Below are 23,761 nucleotides of genomic sequence, written 5' to 3'. Positions count from 1 at the left end.
TTTGCACCACTACTCTGTTCCCTGGAGCCGGCTGCCACTGTCGAAAGTGGAACGTACATCACTGTCCATGATGCAGATTTGCTGGGCATGGGGAAGGGGGGTGGTGGGCAGTGCCCTGGAGCCCTGCTGACCTCCCGTCCCTGTCCAGGTTCCCACTAATTCATTCTCTCCTCCTCTCGGTAGGACCGACTCTCTGATTCACTCATTAATATTTTCTCACATCTCGTGCCTTCTTGGTCTCCCTGCGTCTCTCCTACCTACCTGCATCTCTCTCCTGGTCTTAATTCTTCCACCTCTCAGTCTTCCTCAGCCTCTGTTTTACTCTCCTTTTTCTTCCCTCTCTCCCTTCACTCCCTTCCTTCCTATGAATGCCAGCCGTTACTGAAGGCTTGCCACTGTGTCAGACCCTGTGCTTTCTCTCATTTAATCTTTCTCAACGCCAAGACATTGGAGCCGGGCTACCTCCCCGCTGCAAATATTCCAGCCCTGGGATTGTGTCTGTTAAGACAGGGGATTGTAATGGTGGCACTAAATCTTCTATTTTAAGATTTGGATCTCCGGTATAATTTAATTTAACAAGTGTAATTTAGCTTGGGACTTTTTGAAAGCTTTCTTTTCTTTCGTTGCCTCTTAATGATTCTGCTTCCTGTGCATTTACTAGGCAGACCAGTTCCAATGTTTCTATTTAGTTCCACCCAGTGCTGGCCCTGTGACTTGGGAGAGGTTTTGCATCTGTATGGGATCCACTCCTGGCACCAACTTAAATCTATATAACATATGCAAAGGCTATATTAACCGGCTTAACTGCACCTTCCCCCACCCCAATGGACAAAGCCGAACTCAGTAGAAAATTCCACTACAGGCCGAAGAGATTTACATCCTGGTTAGAAAATATGAAACTTGAGACTGTTAGGCCAGGAGCAGAAACCGCCTTAGGCCCAGAGAAAATGCCTGGAATGTGCTGAACAGAAACCATCTTATTTAGAAGCCATGTTGTCCTGTTCCCTGCTTGCTTGTGATGCATTGACGAGGAACTGCCTTGCTTACCTCCCCCTATAAAACTCCAGACCCCTCTTACTCTGAGAGGTTATGGTCTTTTCTAACCTAACCTCCCGCTGCTCAACCACGCCAAATAAACTCTAAGAGCCCTGTTTCAGTGTCCTGCGACCCAGTCCTCCGGCAGGGCCTAGCAGCGTCCCTGGGGGGAGTGGCTCCCAGACACTGGGGAATTGTCCCTGAGGGAGGGCCTCTGCTACCCTGGGGGACAGAGCCAAGGTGTGGGGACAGGCGCTGGAGACGCCAGCTGGCAGGTGCCACTATCAGCTGTGCGCTCACCTCAGCCCGCTCTCTGACAAGTGTAAAGTGAGGGACATTGCGGAGTGGACAGAAATGGCATGTGCTTTGAGAAGCTGCGTTTTAAAAGAATTTAAACAGAATTTTCTATCTCCCAGATAGAAAGCACTGTCTGGAAATTTCCAATTTCATCTGGGAGATAGAAAATTCTGTTTCTCAGGCTTCAACCCAGAGATTCAGGTTCAGTAGGCCTGAGGGGAAACTCAGGGCTCTATTTTTTAATGCTCTCCAGATGATTCTGAAGAATTGAGGGCAACTGAACTAGCCCAGTGGTTCTCGACTGAGGGCAATTTTGTCCCCCAGCAGACATACGGCAGTGTCTGGAAACATTTTTGGTTGCCACCACGGGGAGAGTGCTACTGGAATTTCGTGGATGGAGGCCAGGGACGCCCGCTCAGCACCCTTGAATGCACAGGACAGTCCCCCGCAGCAAAGAATTACCCAGCTTCAAATGTCACTTGTGCTGAAATTGGGAGACCCTGGGCTGGAGGGTTTTGCAACAACTTCCCAGCAACTCCTTCCCCCCTGCCTGCCCTTCAGGGGAGTTGGGGAGGGGGAAGGAAGATGGTGATGAGACGAGAACCCTGAAAAGAATGGGAGAACAAGAGAGAAGGGCCTTCAAGACAGGAAGAGGCCCTGGATCTCACTCTGTTGAGCAAAATCCTGTGTGGCCTTGGACCAGCCATTCACCTATCTTCTGGCCTCAGCTTGAAGGCTGGGGACTGGTGGAAATGACTTCTTCCCTTCGCTGCTGTACTAGTGCTGCCTGGAGGGGAGGGTGAGAATGGAGAGGTTCGGGGGCATGCCCTTCCCCAGAGCCAGCAAGCTGGGCTCAGCCAGCCTGTCCCCAGGGTCAGCACCTCAGAGGCGGGAGGCCAAGCTGGTCCGGGAGCCCTGGAGAAGTCGGGGTCCCTTATGTTGGGTGAGCCCAGGACAAGGGCTTGAACCAGAGTGGGGCTGAGTCCTATGAGCTTTGCGTGTGAGCCCATCACAGAAGAAGGGCTTCCCCTGTCTCATCAGAGCCCTGGGACCACTGAGTGTCATGAGTCTTCCACCGACCTCAGGGACGAGGTGCAGGTTGATGAGAGAGAACTAGGAGGGGGAAGGGGCCCACCCAGAACTGCCAGTGGGAAGAGCTCTGAGGAAACCAAAGGTTGCTGTCTTCCTGGCCTAGTTCTTCCCGTTCTAGTCAGCCCAGCCCCTGCTGCCAGAGTGAGTGGCTCCATCCCTGAGTCCTCAAGGCAGGAGGCGCTGTGCTAGCATGTTAGCATGGCTGGCAGCCAGACCTCGTGGGCAAGTGAACCAGGAATCCAGGCCATGAATTCTGGCCCCAAAGAGGGCTTTAGATCAACACTACTCAAAGGGACTGGTGCAGGCTGCAAACTGTTTGTTACTGAGAGTAAGCATTTGGAAACTTAGATATGAATTTCTCCTTGCCGTGACATCCACGCATGTTGTTAATAGACTCATCTTATTGTACAGGGTCTAGACCAATTCGGATATTGCCCACCTATCCAGGTGAGTCACATGGTGCAGGCTGCACAGTCATCACACGCAATAGGGCCACATGCCAGTCTGCCATTGGATTGGACGATTCCATGTGGTCCCTCCCTACAGCTGGTTTGAGGAGACCTGCTGTAGCTGGAAGAGAGCTGGCTCATCAGGGAAGGCCCCATGGAGGAGGAGGGTCTTGAGTGATGGTTGGGCTCAGCACCAAAGAAGGAGTTGGGGGTGGGGGGACAGTGAAGGCTAGGGAAGGGAGCTCACCAGTGACAGCACCAGGTCCCACTCACTGAGCTCCCATGGGGATAGGCCCCTCAACACATAGGCATTTCCTCCTTTATTCTCCATCATGGTCCAGAGAAGGACCAAGCCCAGAGAGGTTGTGTGACTTGTCCAAGGTCACCCAGCCAGGAAGTGGCAGAGCCGGCTCCAACCCCAATCCTGCCTCTTCAGCTTTAGAGACAGAGCTCCTTTCTCAGGGCGCTCTGCCTCCCTGGGGTGTAAACTCACTCTGCCACTGCATAGGCCCTGCATTTCACAGCCTGTCAAGAGCGTGCAGGGTGAGTGAGGCCATCCAGGGCAGCAATCTGGAAAGACATCACAGGCTGCCCCACCCAACGGGATGTGGATTTAGAGCAGGATCCCATGGAGGCAGCCAGAAATGGGCCCATTCCCTTCTACTAGAGTTCTCTGGCCACCTCTGCCTTACCTGGCTCCTCCCGCCTCATAACCAGCAGAACCAGGGCAGTAACAGGAACCCCAGGCTGCCACCAAGCTCCCTCCCCAGCTCCTGCATGGGGACCAATGTGCCCTGGACTTGCTCTCTGAAGAGCCCAGGTTCTGAGAAGGTTCTTGCACTTTGTTCTCAGTCCAGCTCCAAACCTCCCTCTGGCAACATCTCTCACCAGTCCCCCTGCCCCCAACCCCTAATGAAGCAAAATGCTGCCCTTGCTTTTACATGCAGACAAAGGCCCCCAGTGCTATAGGGACACGGTGGGGGGAACATGGGCAGGACTGCAATTACAAAATGTTACTAAGCGGCACCGACAGCATAGCACTGGATAAGCCATTGAGTCATAAATCCACATGCGGAGACAGAGGAATCTATCTGTCTAGCTTGTCATTTCCGTGTCTTCTGTCGCCATAGCACCTCCACGCACATAGACAGGCGTTCAGCAGGGAGCAGGAGCGGGGAGATGGCCTTCATTGAATTCAGCATCTATTGTGCACCTATGTGCGTGGAGTACTGGAGTTGGGTGCTGGGGACATCGTCTTTTTTATTTTTATTTTTTTAAGGAAATCCTCCTGGCCCAGGTAGAGCTCAGAATCTATATTGGGAACAAGGGCTCGGGGTAGATGTGAGTGACCAGGGGTCTGTGTGGAGTCTGGCTAGTAAATGGTTTGAGGATCTTGTGGGGGGACACACCAAAAAGCTGAAGGACCCCTGTTGTTTGGGAGCCCAGGCGCTAGCTGGAGCTGGAGGCTTGATTGAGGGGGAGGAGACGCCAAGAAAACAAAGAAACCACCACTGAGAGGGGGCCTTAGACAAGAGGGCTTTCTGGAGGAGGGGGGAAGGATGGTCAGGAAGACTTTGGTGGATAAGACAGACAGAGCTGGCACAGTGAGACTGGGTGGCCGAGCCTCAGAAGGAGGAACAGCCGGGTCCAAGGCAGGCCTGGCAGAAATGAAGAATCTGTGGAGGGGGAGGAAGGAGGATGGTGCGACTGAGGCAGAGGTTCAGGGAGTGTCTGCTTCTTTCACATCTAGAGTGGGGCAGGAGGGCTCAGTGGGGTCACGAATGTGGGCCCTGGTGTGGAGGCAGCTCAGTAAATGGCACATCTGGCTGAGAGGCGCTGGGCGAAGTGGAGGGAAAGAGCAGGAGGAAGAGGGAAAGCAGGGGCTCAGACCAAGCCCAGGACGCAGGCCTCCCAGCAGGGCATGTGTGGCTGGGGAGTGGCCATGGAGGCTGTCCAGCCTGCACTGACCCCCACTGCTGACCCCATGGCCCCTGGGTGCCCATCTGCTCCTCTGGGCGGCCCTGCCTCCCCGGTTTGACTGTTTGCAGGACAAGGGAGGGTGCGTGTGTGTATATATGTAAGGAAGAGACAGACTGCACAGTGGGCGGTGGGGGTGGGGGGGACAGTTAGGACCACAAAAGCAACAGGCTCTGTTCCTTCTGGACTCAGTGGGGGGGCACCGGGCCTGGAGGCAGTGGGAGGGTGTGGGATGGGGGAGGGGCTCCTCCCTGCAGACAGCGTCAGTGCCTCAGAGCTCCGCATTCTCCACAGCTCTTCTGACAGCCAAGGAAGGCCCCAGGCAGCAGGTTAAGGATGGGCGCAGTGATTCTAGTAAGAAATGGAGAAAGGGCTTTCCAGGAAATGCCATTTCTGGCTTCAGAACCAGGGGCACACCTTCTCCTGGGTGCTAGAGAGAAAGTTCAAAGCAAGAATGAACCAAAAGGCACACAGGTCTTCTTTCTTGCTATCATCTCCCCCTACCCCCAGCGCGCGCTCTCTCTCTCTCTCTCTCTCTCTCTCTCTCTCTCTCTCTCCTTCCCTCCCTCCTCTTTCCTCCAGAACTTCCTGGCCTGATCGCTCTCTCTTATGCCAACTTTAGCCAGTGGTCTCCATCTCTGCATCACGTTTAGTTTCTCTCTGTGTCTGCCTCTCTCGCACTGTCTGTCGCCTACGTACTCACACCTTATGTAATACTAGAACCGTCCACCCTGCAGTCCCATGGACACTGACAGTGGGGCAGGGGCAGTGCCGGGGCCCTGTGACGACTGCGCCTTGCAGGCTGGGGCTTTCCCTCAACCCTTCCCCACGGTAGCCAACACCCTCCTCAACATGGCTTCCTCTCCAGCCTGCACATCGAGCCCCTCATCTCCAGGCCTCCCTCCCTCTCCCCGCCCAGCTCTATCCCCACAGTTGGGCTACTGCTCCTCCAGGAACAGCTGGTACCTCTGGAACCCACCCCTGCCGAAGAGGCTGGGGAAACATGGATCAAAGGGGAAGTCCCTGCCGTACATGGAAATGTCACAGCCATCTCTGTCCCAGCCTGTCGCCCCAGACAGGCTGCCTTCCAGCTCTTCAGCTTCAAGTACCTGCCAGGGATACCGAGCAATACCTTGTCCCCACCCTCCCAAAGGCCCAGACCTCCCAAAGCTGAAAGGTTCAAATGTGTCCCACGGTGCCTCACCATGAGTGGACTCAAAGTATAGTTGGTCAGCATGGAGCAACCCCCACCCTCCTCATTCTGCAGCCTTGGAAGCAGCTAGACCAGTCTGGCCAGTTTCTGTCCCAGGCTCTGACCTAGGCGCCCTGGCTCACAGCCAGGTTGGCTGGAGGTTGGGACCATCTGACAGGTGAAGGGGTGCAGATGTGTACCCCACAAACCTCACCTCTCTAAGCGCCTCACTGCCGCTGCTCCCTGGGGCCCAGCTGGGCCAGAGGTGGGATGGTGAAATTGCCTGTGTTTATAAGGCAGAAAGAGCACCCGCAATCGTCTTCATCTGTCCCAGAAAGCGTTTCATGGCTGCTGGGTGGACAGTTGCCAAAGAGAGCATTTGGCTAAAGCATTTGAGGTGGAGGTTCTGTGTACACGAACCATCTCCCAGGACTGAATCTCAACATGTCCACTTTGCAGGAAAGGAGGTATGTGTCCATATTCCCCAAGTCTTCCTCCCTCCCGCCCCTTTAGCTTTCCGGCCTCTCAATTTTGTTGAAGCAGACACCACTTCCTCTGTAACGAAATGGTTAATGATCTGTTGCTTAACATAATCCAGCTAGTTGTTTTCAACATAATTATTTGCTTCAGTGAATTAATTATTTTGTATTACCCTCCTTACATGTCTCTACTGCTATTGTCAAATATTCTCACTTGTCAGAGATGCTCAGAAGGCCAATTGCAGGCACTTCTGTCCTTTGACCTTTGAACTCCGCTGATGGCACATGGTGCCATCCTTTCTTCCCAGGGACTAGCAAAAGGACAGGAGGTGGGGGCTGGGGGGGCAGGAGGAGATTCTACACTCCCAAGTACTCCTCTCTCCACCTCCCATCCCCTCACCACTCTTCCTTTTGATGGTTTTCCTTGGATTGATAAAATTTGGTAAGATCTATTAAGCAACTGTTATAGCTAATATTTATTAAGCAGCTACTATGTGCCAGACACTGTGTGATTGTACTTAATTTCACACCTGACATCTCATGACGCCCTTATGATTATCCCACCAAGTAGTTACTATTTCCCCCTTTTTTACAAATGAAGAAACTGAGGTTCAGAGCGAGAACCTCACTTGCCCGGATTCATAGAAGAATCAGGACCCAAGCCCACCTCCGCTTCGGCTGATGTTCTCGTCTACGCAAGGAGAGGCCGACTGCCACGCTGAGTGGAGAGAGAGGTGGTTGGCCAAGAGCAACAAGTGTGAAGACTAGCATTTAAAAAGCACTGGATGGTGTTACTTCCAAGACACTCTGCTGGCAGCTCACCCTCCCCCACCCCACCCCCACCCCCACCCCGATGCCCCCAGAAGCTAAGTATACAGGAATCATTTGTCACTAACAAATCATTCTTTGAATATAACACTAGCTAAAATCGCGAGTTGGCCTTAGTCCCAAAATGGTCTTACACTTCCTTTTGTTTATGCAGTGAGCGGTTAGGGCAGGCAGAGATGCGAGAGATCATCCCCCCTCTTTTCACGGAGGAGGAAACAAGAAAGGCCCCAGGTCACCGGCCACCAACCTGCTCTCCTCTAGACAAAGGGGCTGGTGTTTCACCAGCCAAGGCTCCGAGTTGTGTCTTGGTTTGCTTATTGTTTTAAAGAACTGCATGGGCTTAATTTAAGGGGCAGTTCCATTCTCTCCTGCCTCAGAGATGGCATTTCTGCTAGGGAGCTTTTGGCAGCTCTCAGCCTGGTCTGTTTGACATGACATCTGCATCTCGTGGGCAGCCACAAGATTGCTCCAATTGTACAGCATTAAACTGGAAGAAGCAACAATAACACCATCCATCCAGTCAAGAAACACTTGTGAAATGCCTACTACGTGTAGTGATTAGTAGGCCCAGTGCTGTGAAGAGTAAAAGTTGTGAAAATGCTATATATTGAGAGTCCAAGAGCTGCTAGTTGCTTTTCCTGCACTATCACATTTCTTCCGAAGAGCAGCCACCTTGCAACTTTTTCTGAAAGCAAACTCTGTGCCGGGTGCTGTTCCCGGCATTTTCCACGTATTAATTTGTTTCATCCTTACCTCAACCTTATGAGTTAGGTATTGCCCCCATTTCACAGCTGGGGACACTGAAGCTCAGAGAGGGTACTTAAGTCCAAGTACCAAGTTCCAATGTCCCACAGCTGGGAAGGGACAGAGCTGGGAATTGCTCTTCCTATGTGAGGTCATGGCCCTAGGGAGTGGTTGGAAACACTTTTCATAGAGACACGAACAGTAATACGGAATCTAGTCCAATTCCCTGTTTACAGACAAAACTGTAGCTCAGAGAGGGATCTGCCTGAAGTCACACAGCTGATTGGAGGCATAGCTGGGACCAAAGTCAAATTTGTCATCTCTCAGGCTGATGGTCTTTCCACCCCAATAGCTGCTGCAATAATCAGCCCTGGGCCTAACCTCTACTTTCTACTCCATATAATGGCCAGGGCTCTGGCCCACGGGCTTGGCAAACATCATAGGCACTTGGGGTGCTGCCAAGGGGCACCTTGGACCCCGTAGACTCCTTCTGTGCAGCTGAATTCCCGTTGGCGGTCGATGCTCTCCAAGGAGCCAAATGTTAGAGAGGGTGAGAAATGGATTTTGCACTTGAGCTCGTGCTCACTGGCCCGGGCTCAGTGTCCTGCTTTTCCATAAATCTATTCCCTCCTTGAGAACTGGACCGACCCAAGTCATGCCCTTCCCAGGGCTGGTCATAACAAATCTGAATTACTGAGCCTGGCTGTCAGCGCCCCCTCCTACTTCGCTCCTGATGGTGGCCAGGCCCGTTGTCCCCAAAACCCATGGGCCCATCCTGGGCTCACTTTTCCCCCTCATTATCCCTCTTGCCAGTGTTCCCCTCAAAAACCCAGCTCCGTATTATTTGTCAAAGAAACAATTAGGAAATGGCCCAAATGTGCAGCAATATAGGGATGCAAGGAACACTGATTCATAGGGAATAGGCAGATGCTGACAATCTCCCTCTGGAGGCTTGGGAATAACATGGAAGAAACCTGGGCTGACAGTCAGTGGAGGGTGTGCCAATGGTCACAGCTCTGCCCAAACCTGCACTTGAAAAAGGGCCTAGAGGGATTATTTTAAAAACGGTAACAGTAGCTGTGTTAGGAGGTGAGCCTGTAATAATTGTCCCCTCTGGTTTCCAAACTTTGTGTAACGTGGCTAGATTACTTTCATAACAATAACAGCAAGAAAACCAGCTCCTTCCTCAGAACTCACTCTCCTTTCATAACCCACCCAGGCCTTGCCTTCTCCACCCTTCACACTCACCAGAACCCAGTGTTGAGTTACACTTGGGTCTTCCTTCAAAGAGTTGTGGCTAGTGGGGAGGTTGACCCAGATGTGCTGGAACCCTCCTCCCCTGGGTGTAGAGGCAATATTTCACTTATCTCTTCCTTCGCATCCACAAACACGCACACACACATCTCTCCCTCATTCACACACACAACCACCCTCTCATGCACGCACACACATTTCTCTCTCATGCACACTCACACACATTTTTCTCACACACTCTCCCCACCCCACCCCACCCCACCCCTACTCTCCCCCAGTTCTCTGTAATCACTGCAGTGCAAGGCCCACAATAAGGGCTGCAGAGTGGATTCTTGCCCAACACTGGCTGACTTGCTGGGGACAGAGCTGGGTTTTGGATTGACTCCCCTAGATTCACAATTTTATACTGACAAAACTACCTGAACTCTCATCTGGCAGAGGTCTAGGATGAGAGTTAAATGGCTTAGAATATCTTCTGGTAAACACTAACAAAACGAAGACTTAGAGCCACAGTACCTGGGTTTGAATTCTGACTCCACCACTCACTGGCTGTGTGACCTTGAACAAGTTACTTAGCCTCTCTGTGCCTCAGTAATACTTCCTACTTCCTAGGGCTGTTATGAGGACTAAATGATGTAATATTTGCAAAGCAGGTAGAACAACATCCAGCAAGTTGTGCATAAATAAAAGAAAAAAAGAATTATTTAACTGAAACCAGCATTAGCTGTCCATTCATTCACTGCCTCTCACTCATTCGGTATTTACTGAGCACTTACTGAGTTCATTAGATCAGACATAAAGGGTACATGCCTCATCATCTAGTAGGAAAGACACATACACAACAACAGAAAAATATTTTTTTCTTTTAGGAAAACATGATAATTTTAGGCAGTGATTTGCACACGATTCCCAGAAAGGCCAAAAAGAAAGAACATCTACTTATTACCAAGTAAACTTAAAAAGAAACAAACAAACAAAATCTATCTACAGTTCAATCCTTTGAATCCATTTAAGACATTGAATTCGGTCTAACTGATTTGTGAATTTAGACCAAGGCCGGGAGTACACACCAACCTTTTGGAAAAAATTCCCATTCAGTGCCATCTATTCAACCTCTCTGGATATTTTTCTTCCTACCTCCCTCTCCAGATCTCCTTGATCACCCAGAAAATAATCTCTAGGTTCACCCCAGTACTCAGTTAATGGGTGGCGAAGGGGATATGGGTTCAATCGGACCAACCCTCAGTCATTAAAAACAAAAACCAGAAAACCACTTATAAATATCTGGAGGGAGAACACGGAGAAGCCTCGGTAACTGGTAACCTCTCAACTGATGAACTGAGAAAAGCTGCGTTTTAAAACCTCGATGGTTTAACTCAAACCACTTTGTGAGTCGGTATGCGTACAGTTGATTTAATAACTGATGGAAAAATGAAAAGTCAATCCGCACCCTTCCCCACAGTCCACTCAACTCTTTTGAATGAAATCGCTTTTAAATGCACTGAACCCAGTCACGCTGCTGTCTGCGTCTGTGGCTCAAGCCGTCCATATCACCCCGGCCGAGTCCGGATCCTCTGGCCAGAGCCTTGCCGGGCTCCCCCGAGGCGGCGCCTAGGCCCACCCGCCTTCTCCCTCGGTCTGCTGCTTACGTGCTCTCACCCTGCAAGCCGAACCGCTTTGGGAAGCACTGGGCACTGGGAAGTGGAGGCTGTCACTAGGTAGCCGCGGGCCGGACTGTCTATCCCCAGCCCTTCCCCGACCCACACCGCCGCGGGCAGCCCCCTGCCGCCACCGAACTTCAGCCGGCAGACGCTGGACGTGAGGTCTGGCGACTTTCCTAAACTCCGGGTGCCAGAATCGCGTCGCCAGACCCCAGGCAGGAGCGAGCCTGCACGGCCCACTGCGCAGCGCCCGGATTGCCAGTGCAAAGACTCGGAGAGCGAGCGCTGCGCTCCCGCGGGCTGGCGGGCGGCCGCGGGAGAACAGTACCCACCTCCGAATGCACCGTCTCAGCCGCCGAGATTGCGATATTGATCAAGGGCTCCGAGGCGCGGGTGACATTCATCTCCCCGGACTTGCCTCTTTCCGCGGAGGGGAAGGGGCAGGAAGGAGCTCCCAGGAACAGGGAGGAGGCGTGCGGAGAGGGGGTGCTGAGGAGAGGTACTGGGACCAGTAGGGAGCTCATCTTCACAGCCTCCTGTCCCGGGGCCGGGGTCTGCCTGGGAGGGGTGGGAGCTTGGACTCCCAAAGCCTAAAGCGATTCTCTGCATAGAGCCGGTTACCCGGGTGGGCGGACCCCCTCCTCCGCCAACATCCCAGCAGCTTCGCCACCGCGATTTCTTTTTTCACCTGTGTTGTCCCTCCACCCACCCAACGCCGGCTCCAAAGGTCCAGGGAGAGGGAGTTGGGCAGCCCCTCAAACCCCGGCCGCGCCCAGACCTGTGCGCAGCTCTGCCCAGTGACCCCACCACCACCACCGCCAGCACCGCCAGCAACACAGCTCACCCACGTCCCGCGCTGGCCCGGAGCTGAGCGCGCCCGCGCTCGAGAGCTACCGGCTCGCTCTTACCTTGACGAGCCGGAGATGCGGGTGCCGTCCCATCCTTGGGTGGCTCGGTCACCGTCCTGAGTGCTTGGGTCCCTCGGACATCCCAAAGGGGCGGGCCGGCGGTTGCGGGCTCAGGAGGATGGGATGGGCGGCCGGGCTCCTCTGTCGCTGCCCGGCCAGGCGTGCTCTCGCTCTTCCCTTCCCGGGTAAGTCCGGCCGCCGTTTCCTGACTCAGCCCCGCTGGCAACCGTTTCTTGCCCGCCGGGAGGCCGCCTCACCCCCGCCGTCTCCCCTGGGTCCACGCCGCCACTCGCCTCGGCTCCCCGCCCCCTCGCCGCGGCGTCCCCTCCCCTCCACTTCAGTCCCTCCTCCGCGCGTCGCCCCTCTGCGTCCTCCTCCACCTTGTCTCCCAGTCCCCTCTTCTTCCCCCGGCCGGCTTCCCGCACCCTCGCCGCGCTGACCCCCTTTCCCAGCTCCAGGGTTTGCGGCAGTCAGCGGGGCGCGCGCTAGCAGCGGTGGCGGCCGCCGCAGCCGGGGGAGAAGCAGGAGATGGGGGGAGCGAGGGGGGGCGAGGGACGGGAGCAGAGGCAGCCTCCGGCCTCTCGCCCGGCTTGCAATCGGGGCCTGGGGAGTCTAAGGCAGCCTGGGGGAGACTTGGCGGACTCAGGTGAATCTATGAGAGCAAGACTATTGGAGGCTGGGGACTAGGGCAGCCCCTACTGAGCAGAGCCGCGGCGGAAACCCGGTGAAGAAATGGGAACTGCGTTTGGGCCGTTCCCGCCCTGAAGCGGGCCAGGAGAAGGTTCCTGCGGCTCCCACTTCAGCAGGGCGGGGGTGTTGGGCCGAACCCCCAGAGCCTTTGGCACTGACACGCCAGGTGCTCACAGAGACGCGAAAGCTGCGGGTGGAATCCTTCTCGTTCATTCACTCAACTCATTCGTTCGCTCCTTCATCCATTCATTCATTCTACAGACTAAGTGCTGCCCAGTTTGGGCAAGGGGCTGAACCTGGGAACCCCAAGATGATGGGGAGACGGCGGTGCCTTGCAGGATTAGCCGTCATCTGACCACCGCGGAGGGGAAAGCCGAACGCGCATTGCGCTACAGTGGGGAAAGCATCTAGGAATCCAGCGGGCAGCGCGCGGAGGAGGCCACAGCGCCCCCTTTGGGCCGAGCCGTCAGGGTAGGGTCAGCCGCCCTGCCAAACCTGCCGGTCTTCATCCGGATTAGCTCCCTAGCTCCCCAGCGCACCTGCAGCTCTGGGAAGTAGCTCCTGCCTCTTCTAGCCCTTCCAGTTGGACAGAACTTTTGACTTCTCCTACCTCTTCTTTCCAACCGCCAGAGCTGAAAAGGGAGGTAGAGAAATCACTCTTCCCTGAAGAGCCTCGGCCTGCTAAGCCGCAGCTTCCTCTGGAGCACTTCTGGTGGAGCACGATCGCAGAGTGGTGGTCAGAAGGCTTTGAAATCAAACGCTGAACCTAACTGCCGCGGATTCTGTGCCCTGCCGTTCCCAACCCCCTCTTTCCTTCCACCCACTCACTTCTCAGCACATTGGACAAGAGCCAGCGGGTTCATGGGTCCGACTGATTCTTCTTAAAAGGGAGTTATTGTAAGAAGTTCAACATGAACAGTTCACTTATGAGGAAACTGAGACTCACAGACGTGACCTGTTCAAAGTCACACAGCTGTAAGCCTAATCCTTAGCCTCCTGATCCCTGCTCAATGTGCCTGTAGGCTGCGCCCTGATGGGGTTTGAGGCTCTGAAGTGGAGAGGGGCATTGCCCAGGCAGCCAGCTGGTCACAGTGACTTAGCCACACAGGGTGGCACTTTCTAGATGAAGCTTTCAGTCTGGAGTCTTGCAAAACCCCATTTGGTTAGTGCCCCAGAGCTTGTCATGCTGTGTTTGGAACTAACTTACCCCAACCAATTCCCAGAAGAGATGGATGCACCAACCAGATTGCACCAATTTATTGTTCTCAACCAAAAGTAAACGCAGGGCAGTCTAGTGGAGTGCAGGTTCTGGAGTCAGACAGCCTCTTGGCTCTTCTGTTTACAAGCTGTCTGAACCTGGGAAATTATTTAACAGTGCCTCTACTTTCTCATCTATAAAATGGGGGTAGGAAGACCTACCTCTTAGGGTTTTAGGGAGGTGCAAGTAAATCATTATTTTTAAATGGCTTAGAATGGTGCCGGGCATGGAACAAGAATTTCAAGGTTAGCTATAGCCACCACCACTGAGGGGACCAGATGCTCAAATGTGTGGGCAGTGTGGTCTCTCCCTCTAGGCAATTCTTTGTGGAAAGCAGAATTCTTGATGAGAAGGTCACAGCAGTGGGGTCTTGTGGAATCAGAGGAGAGGAAGCTGGCAGGTCGTCAGGAGGTTTGCCCAGGCCCTGCAGAGGCCTCACTCCCCAGCTCTGCCTGACCTTGGAGCTGAGTCTCCAGGGACCAGACAGCTCCAGATTTCCTGATTCCAGGTATCTCTCTGCTTAATAAACACCATCAAATGTTGCCTTTCTGATCCCTGTGGTTCTCCCCTTGACTTGATCTTTAAATATGCTAATACATCGATTAGGCTGTAATCAAGTCTTGTTCTTCCTGTCTTTTTGGCCTGGGATTCTCTTTCTAAAGGGACATGTACAGGTGGCATATTTCATCACCCCTCCTCTCCCCTAGGTGGGAGGAGGAGGGATTCTGTATCACTCAGGAGACCTACTTATTTATGGTTTTGGCCTTGACTGCCTCAGGGTGTTCATGAGAGCCACATTTTTAACACCCCTTCTGTGAAAGGATTCCATATCCCCTTTCATTTGTCCTGAAACTGCTTCCTTCCACCTTCAAGAGCCTGGCTCTTATCTGCTCTGATGCCACCGCCAGAAGTGTTCCATGCCTCCCCCACCGCACCCCCCTCAGCCCCAGGTGCTCCAGCCTGAAGGCTCAGGGTGGTCTCCTTAGGCAGCCTCTCCACACCCTCCTCAGGACAGACTGCTGCTCCATTCCAGCATTCTCTTCCCTACCTGACCCTTCCCAAACTCTTTTCTGACGCCTTCCTGGCCTCATCCTCTTCCTGTCCAGGCCCAGTTGGCTTTCATTCATTTAACATGCCAGAAATGGAAGAAAGGGGAAATATGAGGAATCCAAACAGGAGTAAAAGACAATTCCAAGTCCTTCCAGATGTGAGGACAACTAGTGAAGGGCTGCCCCCTCAGCCACCGAGGGCTCCTCAGCTGACCTGCCTGCTTCTTCTCTCCTCAACAATGAGTCTGTATCAACTGAGGGCAAGTGTGCTTACCCCGAGCACAATTACCATATTTTTGCATTTATTCAGTGTGGGGCCCAGCAAAGGAAGGTTCAGCCTGTGGGGTTCCCTTGGCATTAACCCTGGGTGTTTCAGTGAGGCCAATTGCCCAGAACCATACTTCTTAGCCTATGTGTGCCAAAGAACCTGTTCATGGTTTTAACATTTTTAATTTGTTTCAGAATGAAACTATTGCAAAATACAGTGGGAATTAATTATTAGCAAAATGAAATAAAACATAAAGACATGCAAAATGAAAGCCCAAGTTTTAAAACTATTAGATCTAATGGACATAAACATACCCTGTCAAATTGCTTTTACATTGCTAAATGCTCACTCTCAATCGCTGTGCTTAACCTTGTCATGGACTGGTAGAAAATAGTTTGCAGACAGATCACGCTCAGAATAGCACTGGTCTAGAATGCTTCCGAAGTATAAGGTCAGGAAAATGGCCTCGTGGAGGGAACGGCTTATAAAACCGCGTGAACATCAAGGGAGATGGTGTTAATTACTCCATCCATCTGTGCATTCATTCAACAAACATTTAATGAGCAGCGTCTATGCGCCAGTCACTGTTGGACGGGAAGGCTAATAAAGATGAATATAACAGGGCCCAGGCCCTCAAGATGTTCACAGACAGGAAGGGGAGGGGAGCTAGCCCCTTTGATAAGCAATTACAAGCTATTGAAATTAGGTTAATAATAGACCATGGGATGGAGGCACAAATATTAATTCTGCCTAGGGCCACTGGAAAAGGTTCTAACAAGGATGTGATATTGTGCTGGGGTTTGGAGGCATGCCTTCCATCCCACGTGGCCAGCAGGCACTCAATAAATGAATCACAATTGTGTAAAGCACTCAGCACAGTGCCCGGCACCAAAGTGTTAGGTGTTTTTATGATTAAATCTTATAAATCATCATCATCACTCTAGATCTGCCAAACACTGTGCTTAATTTTGCTTGGGGCTGTGGGGTTACAGGTAGCTGGGTTGGGGGGAAGAGAGAAAACTGGTCTTGACCCACCCCCTTCATCAGAGGAAAGGTGTTCTGGAGGACGTGTGGTGGGAGTGGGGTATTGAAGGAAGTGGATGCGAACTGGTGAAGAAGAGAGAGGGAGACCTTCAGTGCAGCCCCCCGCCCCCTTAGGGACACAGGCAGAGGAACAAGCATGGCGCAGGAGAGGAGACTGTCTGATGGGGATGAGTGATGGGGGTGCAGTGACTAGGTGAGTCTTGGCAGAGTTGGCAGGGGGGTGGGCAGAGACGGGTGTGGAGCTCCTTGGTTAAAGGGCTTGAAATTATTCATTTCCCCCATTTAAAACGATGGATAATAATAACACTAATTAGGATTTGTATGGAGTTGGTACCATACCCAGCTCTTTTACATATTCTTTCTTTTTTCTTTTTCTTTATTTTAAAGAAAACAGATTTTATTGCCCACCAATTAAAAGTATTCAAATGTGTATTTCCTACGTAATTTATTGTTTGAGGTGATTTGTGTTAAATAAAATACTAATTTTCATCATTTGCTTCAATTCGTGTCTTCCTGACCAATGCTTCATTTTTCCTTCCAAAATATTGCATGACACACCTCTGAGGCAATGCGTTTTTAAACGCCACAGCTAAGGACTTGGACATTCACCTACAGCTACCTGTATGCTTGTTACAAGCAGGTGTGCTCCTAGTGGTTTAGTCATCCTCTATGTGAAGTTTTTGGAAAAATTCATCATGACAACTTTCATTCATTTTCAACTCATAGGCTCTGTTGCACCTTGAAAAGGCTGGTGACTGGCCCAAAGGCGCTGATGGCAGGGCTACACGGTCCCTATGGCTGAACAGGGCCTGCCTCCCTAGGCAGCTGGGTGGAACAGCAAACGCTTTCTCATTTAATCCTTATGACAACACTGTGAACGAGGTATTAATAGCCTCACTTTACAGATGAGAAAGCTAAGCTCAGAGGTTGATCCCCTGCCCAAGGTCACACTGCTGGCTTTGGCACAGGCAGGATTGCAGCTTGATGTCCCCAGCTCCCGCTCCAGATATTTTCCAGTGGACCATGGAGAGGTGATTTGAGCCTAGCCCCTCCCCCCACCCCACCCCAGAGAACTGTGATGCCACCTCTAGGAGGTCCTGGCTCCAGGAGAATTATGTTCTAGGACCAATCTTTCCATTTTTCTTTTCTTAGTGGATGGACAAAGGGAGGAGCAGAGGCGAAACAAGCCACAGGACAGAGCTTGACAATGACAGCAGGCAAGTGTGGGCCACTCAGCCACAGAGGGCTCCTCAGGCGACCTGCCCACTTCTCCTCTCCTCAACTTTGAGTCTGTATCAACTGAGGGCAAGTGTGCTAACCCAGAGCACAATTACCATATTTTCGCATTTATTCAGTGTGGCCAAGAGGGCCACTGAGGGCATTTGTTTTTAAGAAAACTTTTGAAAAGTAAGAAGTATTGATACCCTGAGAACATTCTGGAAGTGAAATCAGATCAGAGGTGCCAGCCAGAAGTGCAGAGTCAAAAGAAAGGGTACGCCCTCATATATCTTTACAGAGAAATAGCATCCTGCTAGCCTAAGCCGGTGGTTCTCAACCTGGGGTGCTTCTGCCCCCGCCCAGGGGATATTAAGCAACGTCTAGAGACCTTTTTTGGTTGCCACCATAAGGAGAGCTACTGGCGTTTAGTGGGCAGAGGCCAGGGATGCCACTAACCATCCTACAGTGCACAGGACAGACCCCACAGCAGAGAATAATCTGGCGCAGCTTATCAGTAGGGCGGAGGTTCGGGCCCTGTGAAGGGCCCCGTGACCTAGACAACACAGCGGTACCATGGACAGCAGAAACCCGGGCTCTCCGTGGGGCTACCATCCAAACCAAGACACCGTATTCTGTGTGAAAATCACAGGAAGCCTCTGTTCCCCACTCTACACTTCCTGAACTCCATCATGTCCAAAACATGGAGGCCCCAGGGAAGGCACTGGGGTAACAAAAATGGTGGAGGGCGTCCTGCTTAAGGCCGCCCTGCTGGTAGTTTACAGTAGAGCCAGGACTCCAGGACTCGGGTCTGCTGTGACTCTTCTTCACCCCTTCCCCAAGCTAGTGCCCAGGCCTCCCCCTTCTACTGCTTTTATAGGTATAGTGTGTTTCTTTTATCCTATTCATCAAATCCCATTTAGATCTAGGAGGGCTCTCAGAGAAGCCTGCTGGCCTAGTCGATAAGGTGCTATTGCTTCCACTTTCCAGATTGATACACTGAAGTCTACAAGTTAAATATTCAAGGTGCCTGTCTGTTCTTCCCAAGAGCTGCAAGCTCCTGGAGGGCAGAGATTGCTTCCCATTCACCTTAGCAGTCCCAGCCTCTGGCAAAGTCCTGCGTCTCAGCAGATGCCAAATGCAGTGTCTGCAGTTCATGGTCAATTTTCCCAGTGGATTAGACCCCAGGTGTCTGCCTCCAGGGCAGTGCACTCTGTAGGCACCCACCCTTTTCTGGATCCTTCTCACAACTAGTGAGGCATCCCTCAATTCTGAGGTTGGCTTCACCCCAGCCATGGTTGGGGTCCCCCAAAACAGGTAGTTACAGGTTCTTGGTGGGAAACCATAGCACTGAGCCTCAGCCCAGCCTTTTCATTCCTTCCCTCCGGCATTAAAAAGGGCTCATGGCAAAATAGATTCCCCTCCAGGTTCCTGGGAATGTCTTCACTGCCCCCAGAAAAGCCACCGTAACTGGCCACCCTGAGCTTCACTGGCCACTTACAATTCACAGAACAAGATAAAGAGAGACCGAGAGACACACCAACCAACTGCAATATGTGGCTCTCACTTGGACCCTGATTCTAACAAATCAAAAAAAAAATTAAACAATTGAAAATATGAATTCCGATTAGATATTTAAAAGTGTGATAATGATGCTGTGGTTATGTATTTAAAGTGTGTCCCCATCTTTTAGAGACACAAACTGAAATATTTACAAATGAAATGACATGGTGTCTGGGATTTGCTTTGAAGTAATACAGGAAGAGAGGAAGTGGGTTGGGGATATCAAAGAAACAAGATTAGCCGTGACTCATTCACTGAATCTGGCTAATGGGTACATGGGTGATTTTGTATATTTTTATGGATTTAAAACACTCAAAGCACTGGGACCACTTAGGGAGCACACAGGCCAGGGTTTGCAAATCATTATCTGTGGAACCTTAAGATTCCAAAGAGATGTGTCAGGGACTGAAGCTAGAGATGGGGTGGGGGGAGGAAGTGATGAGGAGGAGACAGGATGAGGAGGGGCCTCTGAGGCTGCTCTTTTGTGTGAACCAGTTTTATATATGAGTCCTAAAGAAGATCTCCTTTTGGGAAACGGGTTCTGCCCGGAAGAGGAAGTGCTTTTTCCGAGAGCAGGTATGTTGAGGCACAGCGGACAGAGCCCCGCCTCCTGATGCTGCCTCCTGCTCTCTGCACTGCACCCACTGCCTCCCATAGGCCCAGGTGATGCTCCACAGGCCCCTGGAAGATTCAGTGGACCTGAAGCCTAGGTCCGGTGAGCCACAGCCAGGTGGGGGCTGGGCCATGCCACACCTGCCCTTGGGTACCTGTGGCATGCTGCCTCCCATGGGCCACTCCTTGCTTGATTTCCAAAGCCAGGCCTGTGGCTTGGAACCCTAGCTTTGCCCACTGCCATGTGGCCAGGCCCCAGGGGCCAGCACCTCCAGGCATGCCTGAGCCACAGAAGTGCTGACCAGGGCTCTGCCAACTGGCCACACAGCTGCAGCTCATTCCAGAAGGGGACGGCCTCATGCTTGCCCCTTCCTGAGTCCCTCCTGCATGCGAGGACCAGCCTGAGGCTAGTCACGCAGTTCCTTCCATCCCCATGTGGTCAGGGCAAGGGCGTGACAAAGGCTGAAGTTATTGGGTCCCACTTGCAGGCCCAGTGGGGGAGGAGCACAGAGGCTTTTTGAGCAGAGGAGGGGAGACAGAGAGGGAACTACCTGTGAGACAGGTGGAGGATCCACTCGCAGGAAACAGAGCCTGGTGGGACTCACGAAGGCACAAAGGGAGAGTGGGCATATCAGTAATGAAGGAGCTCACGGTGGCTCTGTAGGGGTCTCCCATCTGCCCTTCCACATCCCCCTCCATCTTTCCCTACCTGCTGTGTGTCCCAGGGCTGACCCGTGTGACTGATGGAATAGGCTTCCTCACCCACCCACTTCCTGTTGGGTTCAGCCAATAGGAAGCCTGGCTATAGATCAGCAGAAGGGAGGAGAGTGAGTCCTGGGAGTTATCCCACCAGCTTTCTCCCTGGTGGGCGGCCATAGGCTGGCTGTGTCCCTGCTGCTCTCCTAGACCCAGGGATTGAGGGTCCCTGCTGCTCTCCTAGCAACTTCCCTCCATGACTCTCCTTCAGTGTTCTGGTGATTTCCTTACCCCCTTGTCCCTTTGGATCAAAGAATAGTTAGTTCTCCTTGGCCTCAGGACACTGCATGACCCCTTGTGGTTTGCCCATTCTGTGAAAACCTTTATAAATGGTTCCTTTACTAAAGCCTTCTCAAATTATCGGATTCAAGTGGGGTATGTATTTCCTGCTAAGATCTTGGTTGATGCAGGCTGCTCAGAGCTGAGTTTGCAAATGTGAGTACAGTCTTTTCTTGCATGTAACCCCAGTGAACTGGAGAGATGGTGAGGCCTCCCCAGGGGGCCTGGCTGGACAGGACAAGGGGTGAAGGCAGGATGTGAGGTAACCCAAAGCAAATGAGCAGAGACCCCAGTGGAAGGCAGGCAGCTGGATGCATGGTTGGTAGAGGTGTCAGGAGATCTGCGGGTCTCCCCAAACCTTGCTGGAAGGATGTTGTTATGGGGCAGGGAAGAGCAGGAGGGGGAAGGTTCCAGGAGAAAGCGACAAGGCCAGGCTCTGCCCCTGCCTTGCCAGGGGTGCTCTGGGTGCCTGGGCCTGTGGCTGCTAAATTCCCAAGGATGTGCCCCCCTGGCTGGACACAAATCTCCTGCCAATCCATCTTCCTTTCCTTACTCTGGGTCTCCCTTGTGGACATCCTGTGGGGGCCAGAATGAATCCTAGACACCCCAAACTCCTTGCCTTGGTGCTTTCCTCCATTTCTGCCAGCCGGCTGGATGCCCCGACCCTCTCTAGGACAGCTAGACTCTCCTGGACTGCCACAGCATTGCGGGCCCATTTTTCTCCTGCATCAGTTTCTACCTTCCTTTAGGGTTGTGCCCTGAAACCTGCCTTCCAACCCTGGCCAGGCTGTCTACTGCCTGTGTCATGTCTTCTCTCTGGATCTCAGTTTCCTTGTCTGTGAAATGGTAGTGGTGGTGGGTGGTATATTACGGAAACTCTCCTGTCCCTTTCAGACTTGCATAAATCCACGGATCAATGTCCTTTGTCCCACTGATAGATGATGCAAGAGAAAAGAGCACGCTTAACTCATTCATCTTGTATTCCCCACGGCACCTGGCAGGGAATGCAGCCATAAGGGCTGGCTGGCTGGATGGGTGGGTAAGTGGGTAGGTGGATGATAAATCTCCCTGGAGTGGAGAAAAGCAATTCATTCCACGGCCCTAGTTGATAGAAATGTCCCCTGGGAACTTCCCACTGCCTCTGCCCACTTCCTGACTAATCCTGCATGTCCTCATTTATAACCTGGTCTTCTGAGCAGACCATCCCCCAAAAAGTGAAACGTGCACTGGGAGCCAGCAATAACAGCTCTCCTTACAGGAACACGAGGAACCATCGGCCAAGTGAGCCTAGGGGCCTCGAGAGACAGAAAAAGTGTTCGTTGTAGTTCCTTTTGTTCTCTTTGGATTTTTTTTTAAAAAAACATGAGTTACTTTTATAATAGAAGAAGTTTTGGGGGGAAAAGTCATAATTTTTTTATGACTTAGAATTTTTTTTAAAGTCATGATATTTATTTGTTGCTTTCAAAGAGGAAAACAGAAAGGAGACTCACTCACGTGTCAACTTATATCCTTTGGTGCCTTTGGAATTTTGTACCATGTGAGTTCATGATCTATTAAAAAATAAATTCAAATTTAAGAAGTCACTAGCCAGTGTATAGATATCCTTATAGAGAAATGAGACACTTTTACATGCAATAGCTCTCTTAACCTCATCACAACCCTCAGTAGCCATAAGTACCCCTATTTCCAGATGAGGAAAGCAAAACCCATAGAGGATTAAAGGTTTGCTCAAAGTTCTGTCGTTGGTGAGATGTGGCATTGAGACTCACATCCAGCTTTCTGATCTTAAAGCAGGGTGCTAGCGAGCCTTAGAGAACCAGATATGCTTCCATTAGAGAAAAACAAATTGGCATTTTGATGTATGACTCAGTTTCTGGAAGGTTTGTTTATTGTGCATCAGTCCCGCTGAGCTCTATCCCATTGGAAGCAGCTGAAATAACAAAGTTCCGGATGCTGCAAAGCGGAGGCCAGAGACGCAGGGCTGAGGAGAGCCCGCCAAACTGCAGACGCGAGGGGCTCCCTAGCCCACCTGTCACATTCCAACTCCTCACCTGGACTCTAGACCCCTTAGCTTCATCTTTGGAAATTTTACCTTAAACCTCACTCCCTCCAGGAAGCCTTCACCATGTAACTGTGTGGGCTTCCCCTTGCCACTCGAAACACCGTCTCAAGGCTGCTTTCCCTGCTGCACCCTAAGCGCTACGTCTTGTTTACAGCTACACTCCGGCACACCTAGCCCTGGAACTCAATACACAGCAGGAACTCAATAGATACTTGTCAAATGAATGGATAAACCAATGGCCAGGCCACCCTACGTGTCCCCCTTTCTATGTCCTGCATCTGTGCCAGTCACCAATGCACAGGGGGTGCAGGGAGTGCCCACAGGGGATGGCCACCTGAGGAGTCTGTGCTTGCCAACTCCAAGTCACTCTCTATCCAGGGACACAGTGTGGGCAAAGTCGTTGCTCATCTTGTCAATGATTGAGTGTTTGTCCCTCCCAGGATGCCCACCCCCAGTTCTGATTTCCCAAAAGACCCAGAAACCTGGGGGGTGGGGTGCTGTGGTGGGTGGCGGAGCCACTGCCCCTCCCAGGGGCTGAGCTCTGATGGTGGGGTGGCGGGGGCAGTGGTTGGGGAGGGGCTATGGAGGACTCGAGCAGCTCCTGGCCACTCCCGAACAGCCTTGCCTTTGGTTTTAACTCAGCAGAGCTGTGTCCAAATTGCTGATTTCTGCGTTTCCACCATCTTTCATCTCTCCCTCTGCACATCCCTGCCTCACCTCTCCCACCTCCTGAGCTGCTTCTCCCAGAATGACAGGAGGAGAGCAAAGGACAGCCAATTCCATTCTCTCTGGAGCTTGTTCAGACTTTCAATCAGCGCAGCCTGGCTCACCCCCTGGCAGCCACCCCGGGCACTGCCCACCTTCCCTCCAACATCCCCTTCCTGACAGCTCCACCTCTCTCCCATCCTCCCCTCCGCCCTGCCCTGCTCCTCCTCCACTCAGCAGCAGGATTTCTGCTCCAGGGCAATTTCAGCATTCCTAACCCCTGGGAAAGCCCAGACCCACTAACGAGCTAAAGCAGACCTGGTCTCCAGGCCATGGTGCTGTAT

At 52.2% G+C, this 23,761-nt stretch overlaps 1 protein-coding gene across 4 annotated transcripts in view; it reads right to left on the bottom strand.

The window, feature by feature from the left end:
- The window catches only part of CRHR1 (corticotropin releasing hormone receptor 1), a 47,940-nt gene extending 34,634 nt beyond the window's left edge, over positions 1 to 13,306 (bottom strand). The window contains exon 1 of one of the 4 annotated variants that reach the window (XM_074319582.1): positions 11,917 to 13,306. Coding sequence is in view for 2 of the 4 variants with exons in the window: in XM_074319580.1 (XP_074175681.1) it covers positions 11,341 to 11,532 (192 nt within the window). In the remaining 2 variants the exon portion in view is untranslated. Of the gene's footprint in view, positions 1 to 11,340; positions 11,831 to 11,916 lie in introns of those variants that run through there. The other 3 variants (XM_074319581.1, XM_074319580.1, XM_074319583.1) reach the window with 3 other exon arrangements.
- Between the last annotated feature and the right edge of the window lie 10,455 nt (positions 13,307 to 23,761).

Source organism: Rhinolophus sinicus, linkage group LG15 (genome assembly GCF_036562045.2).
Source record: "Rhinolophus sinicus isolate RSC01 linkage group LG15, ASM3656204v1, whole genome shotgun sequence".
NCBI classification, from domain to species: Eukaryota; Metazoa; Chordata; class Mammalia; order Chiroptera; family Rhinolophidae; genus Rhinolophus; species Rhinolophus sinicus.
Note: the sequence above shows the minus strand (reverse complement) of the source record. Positions and strands in the feature narration are given on the sequence as shown.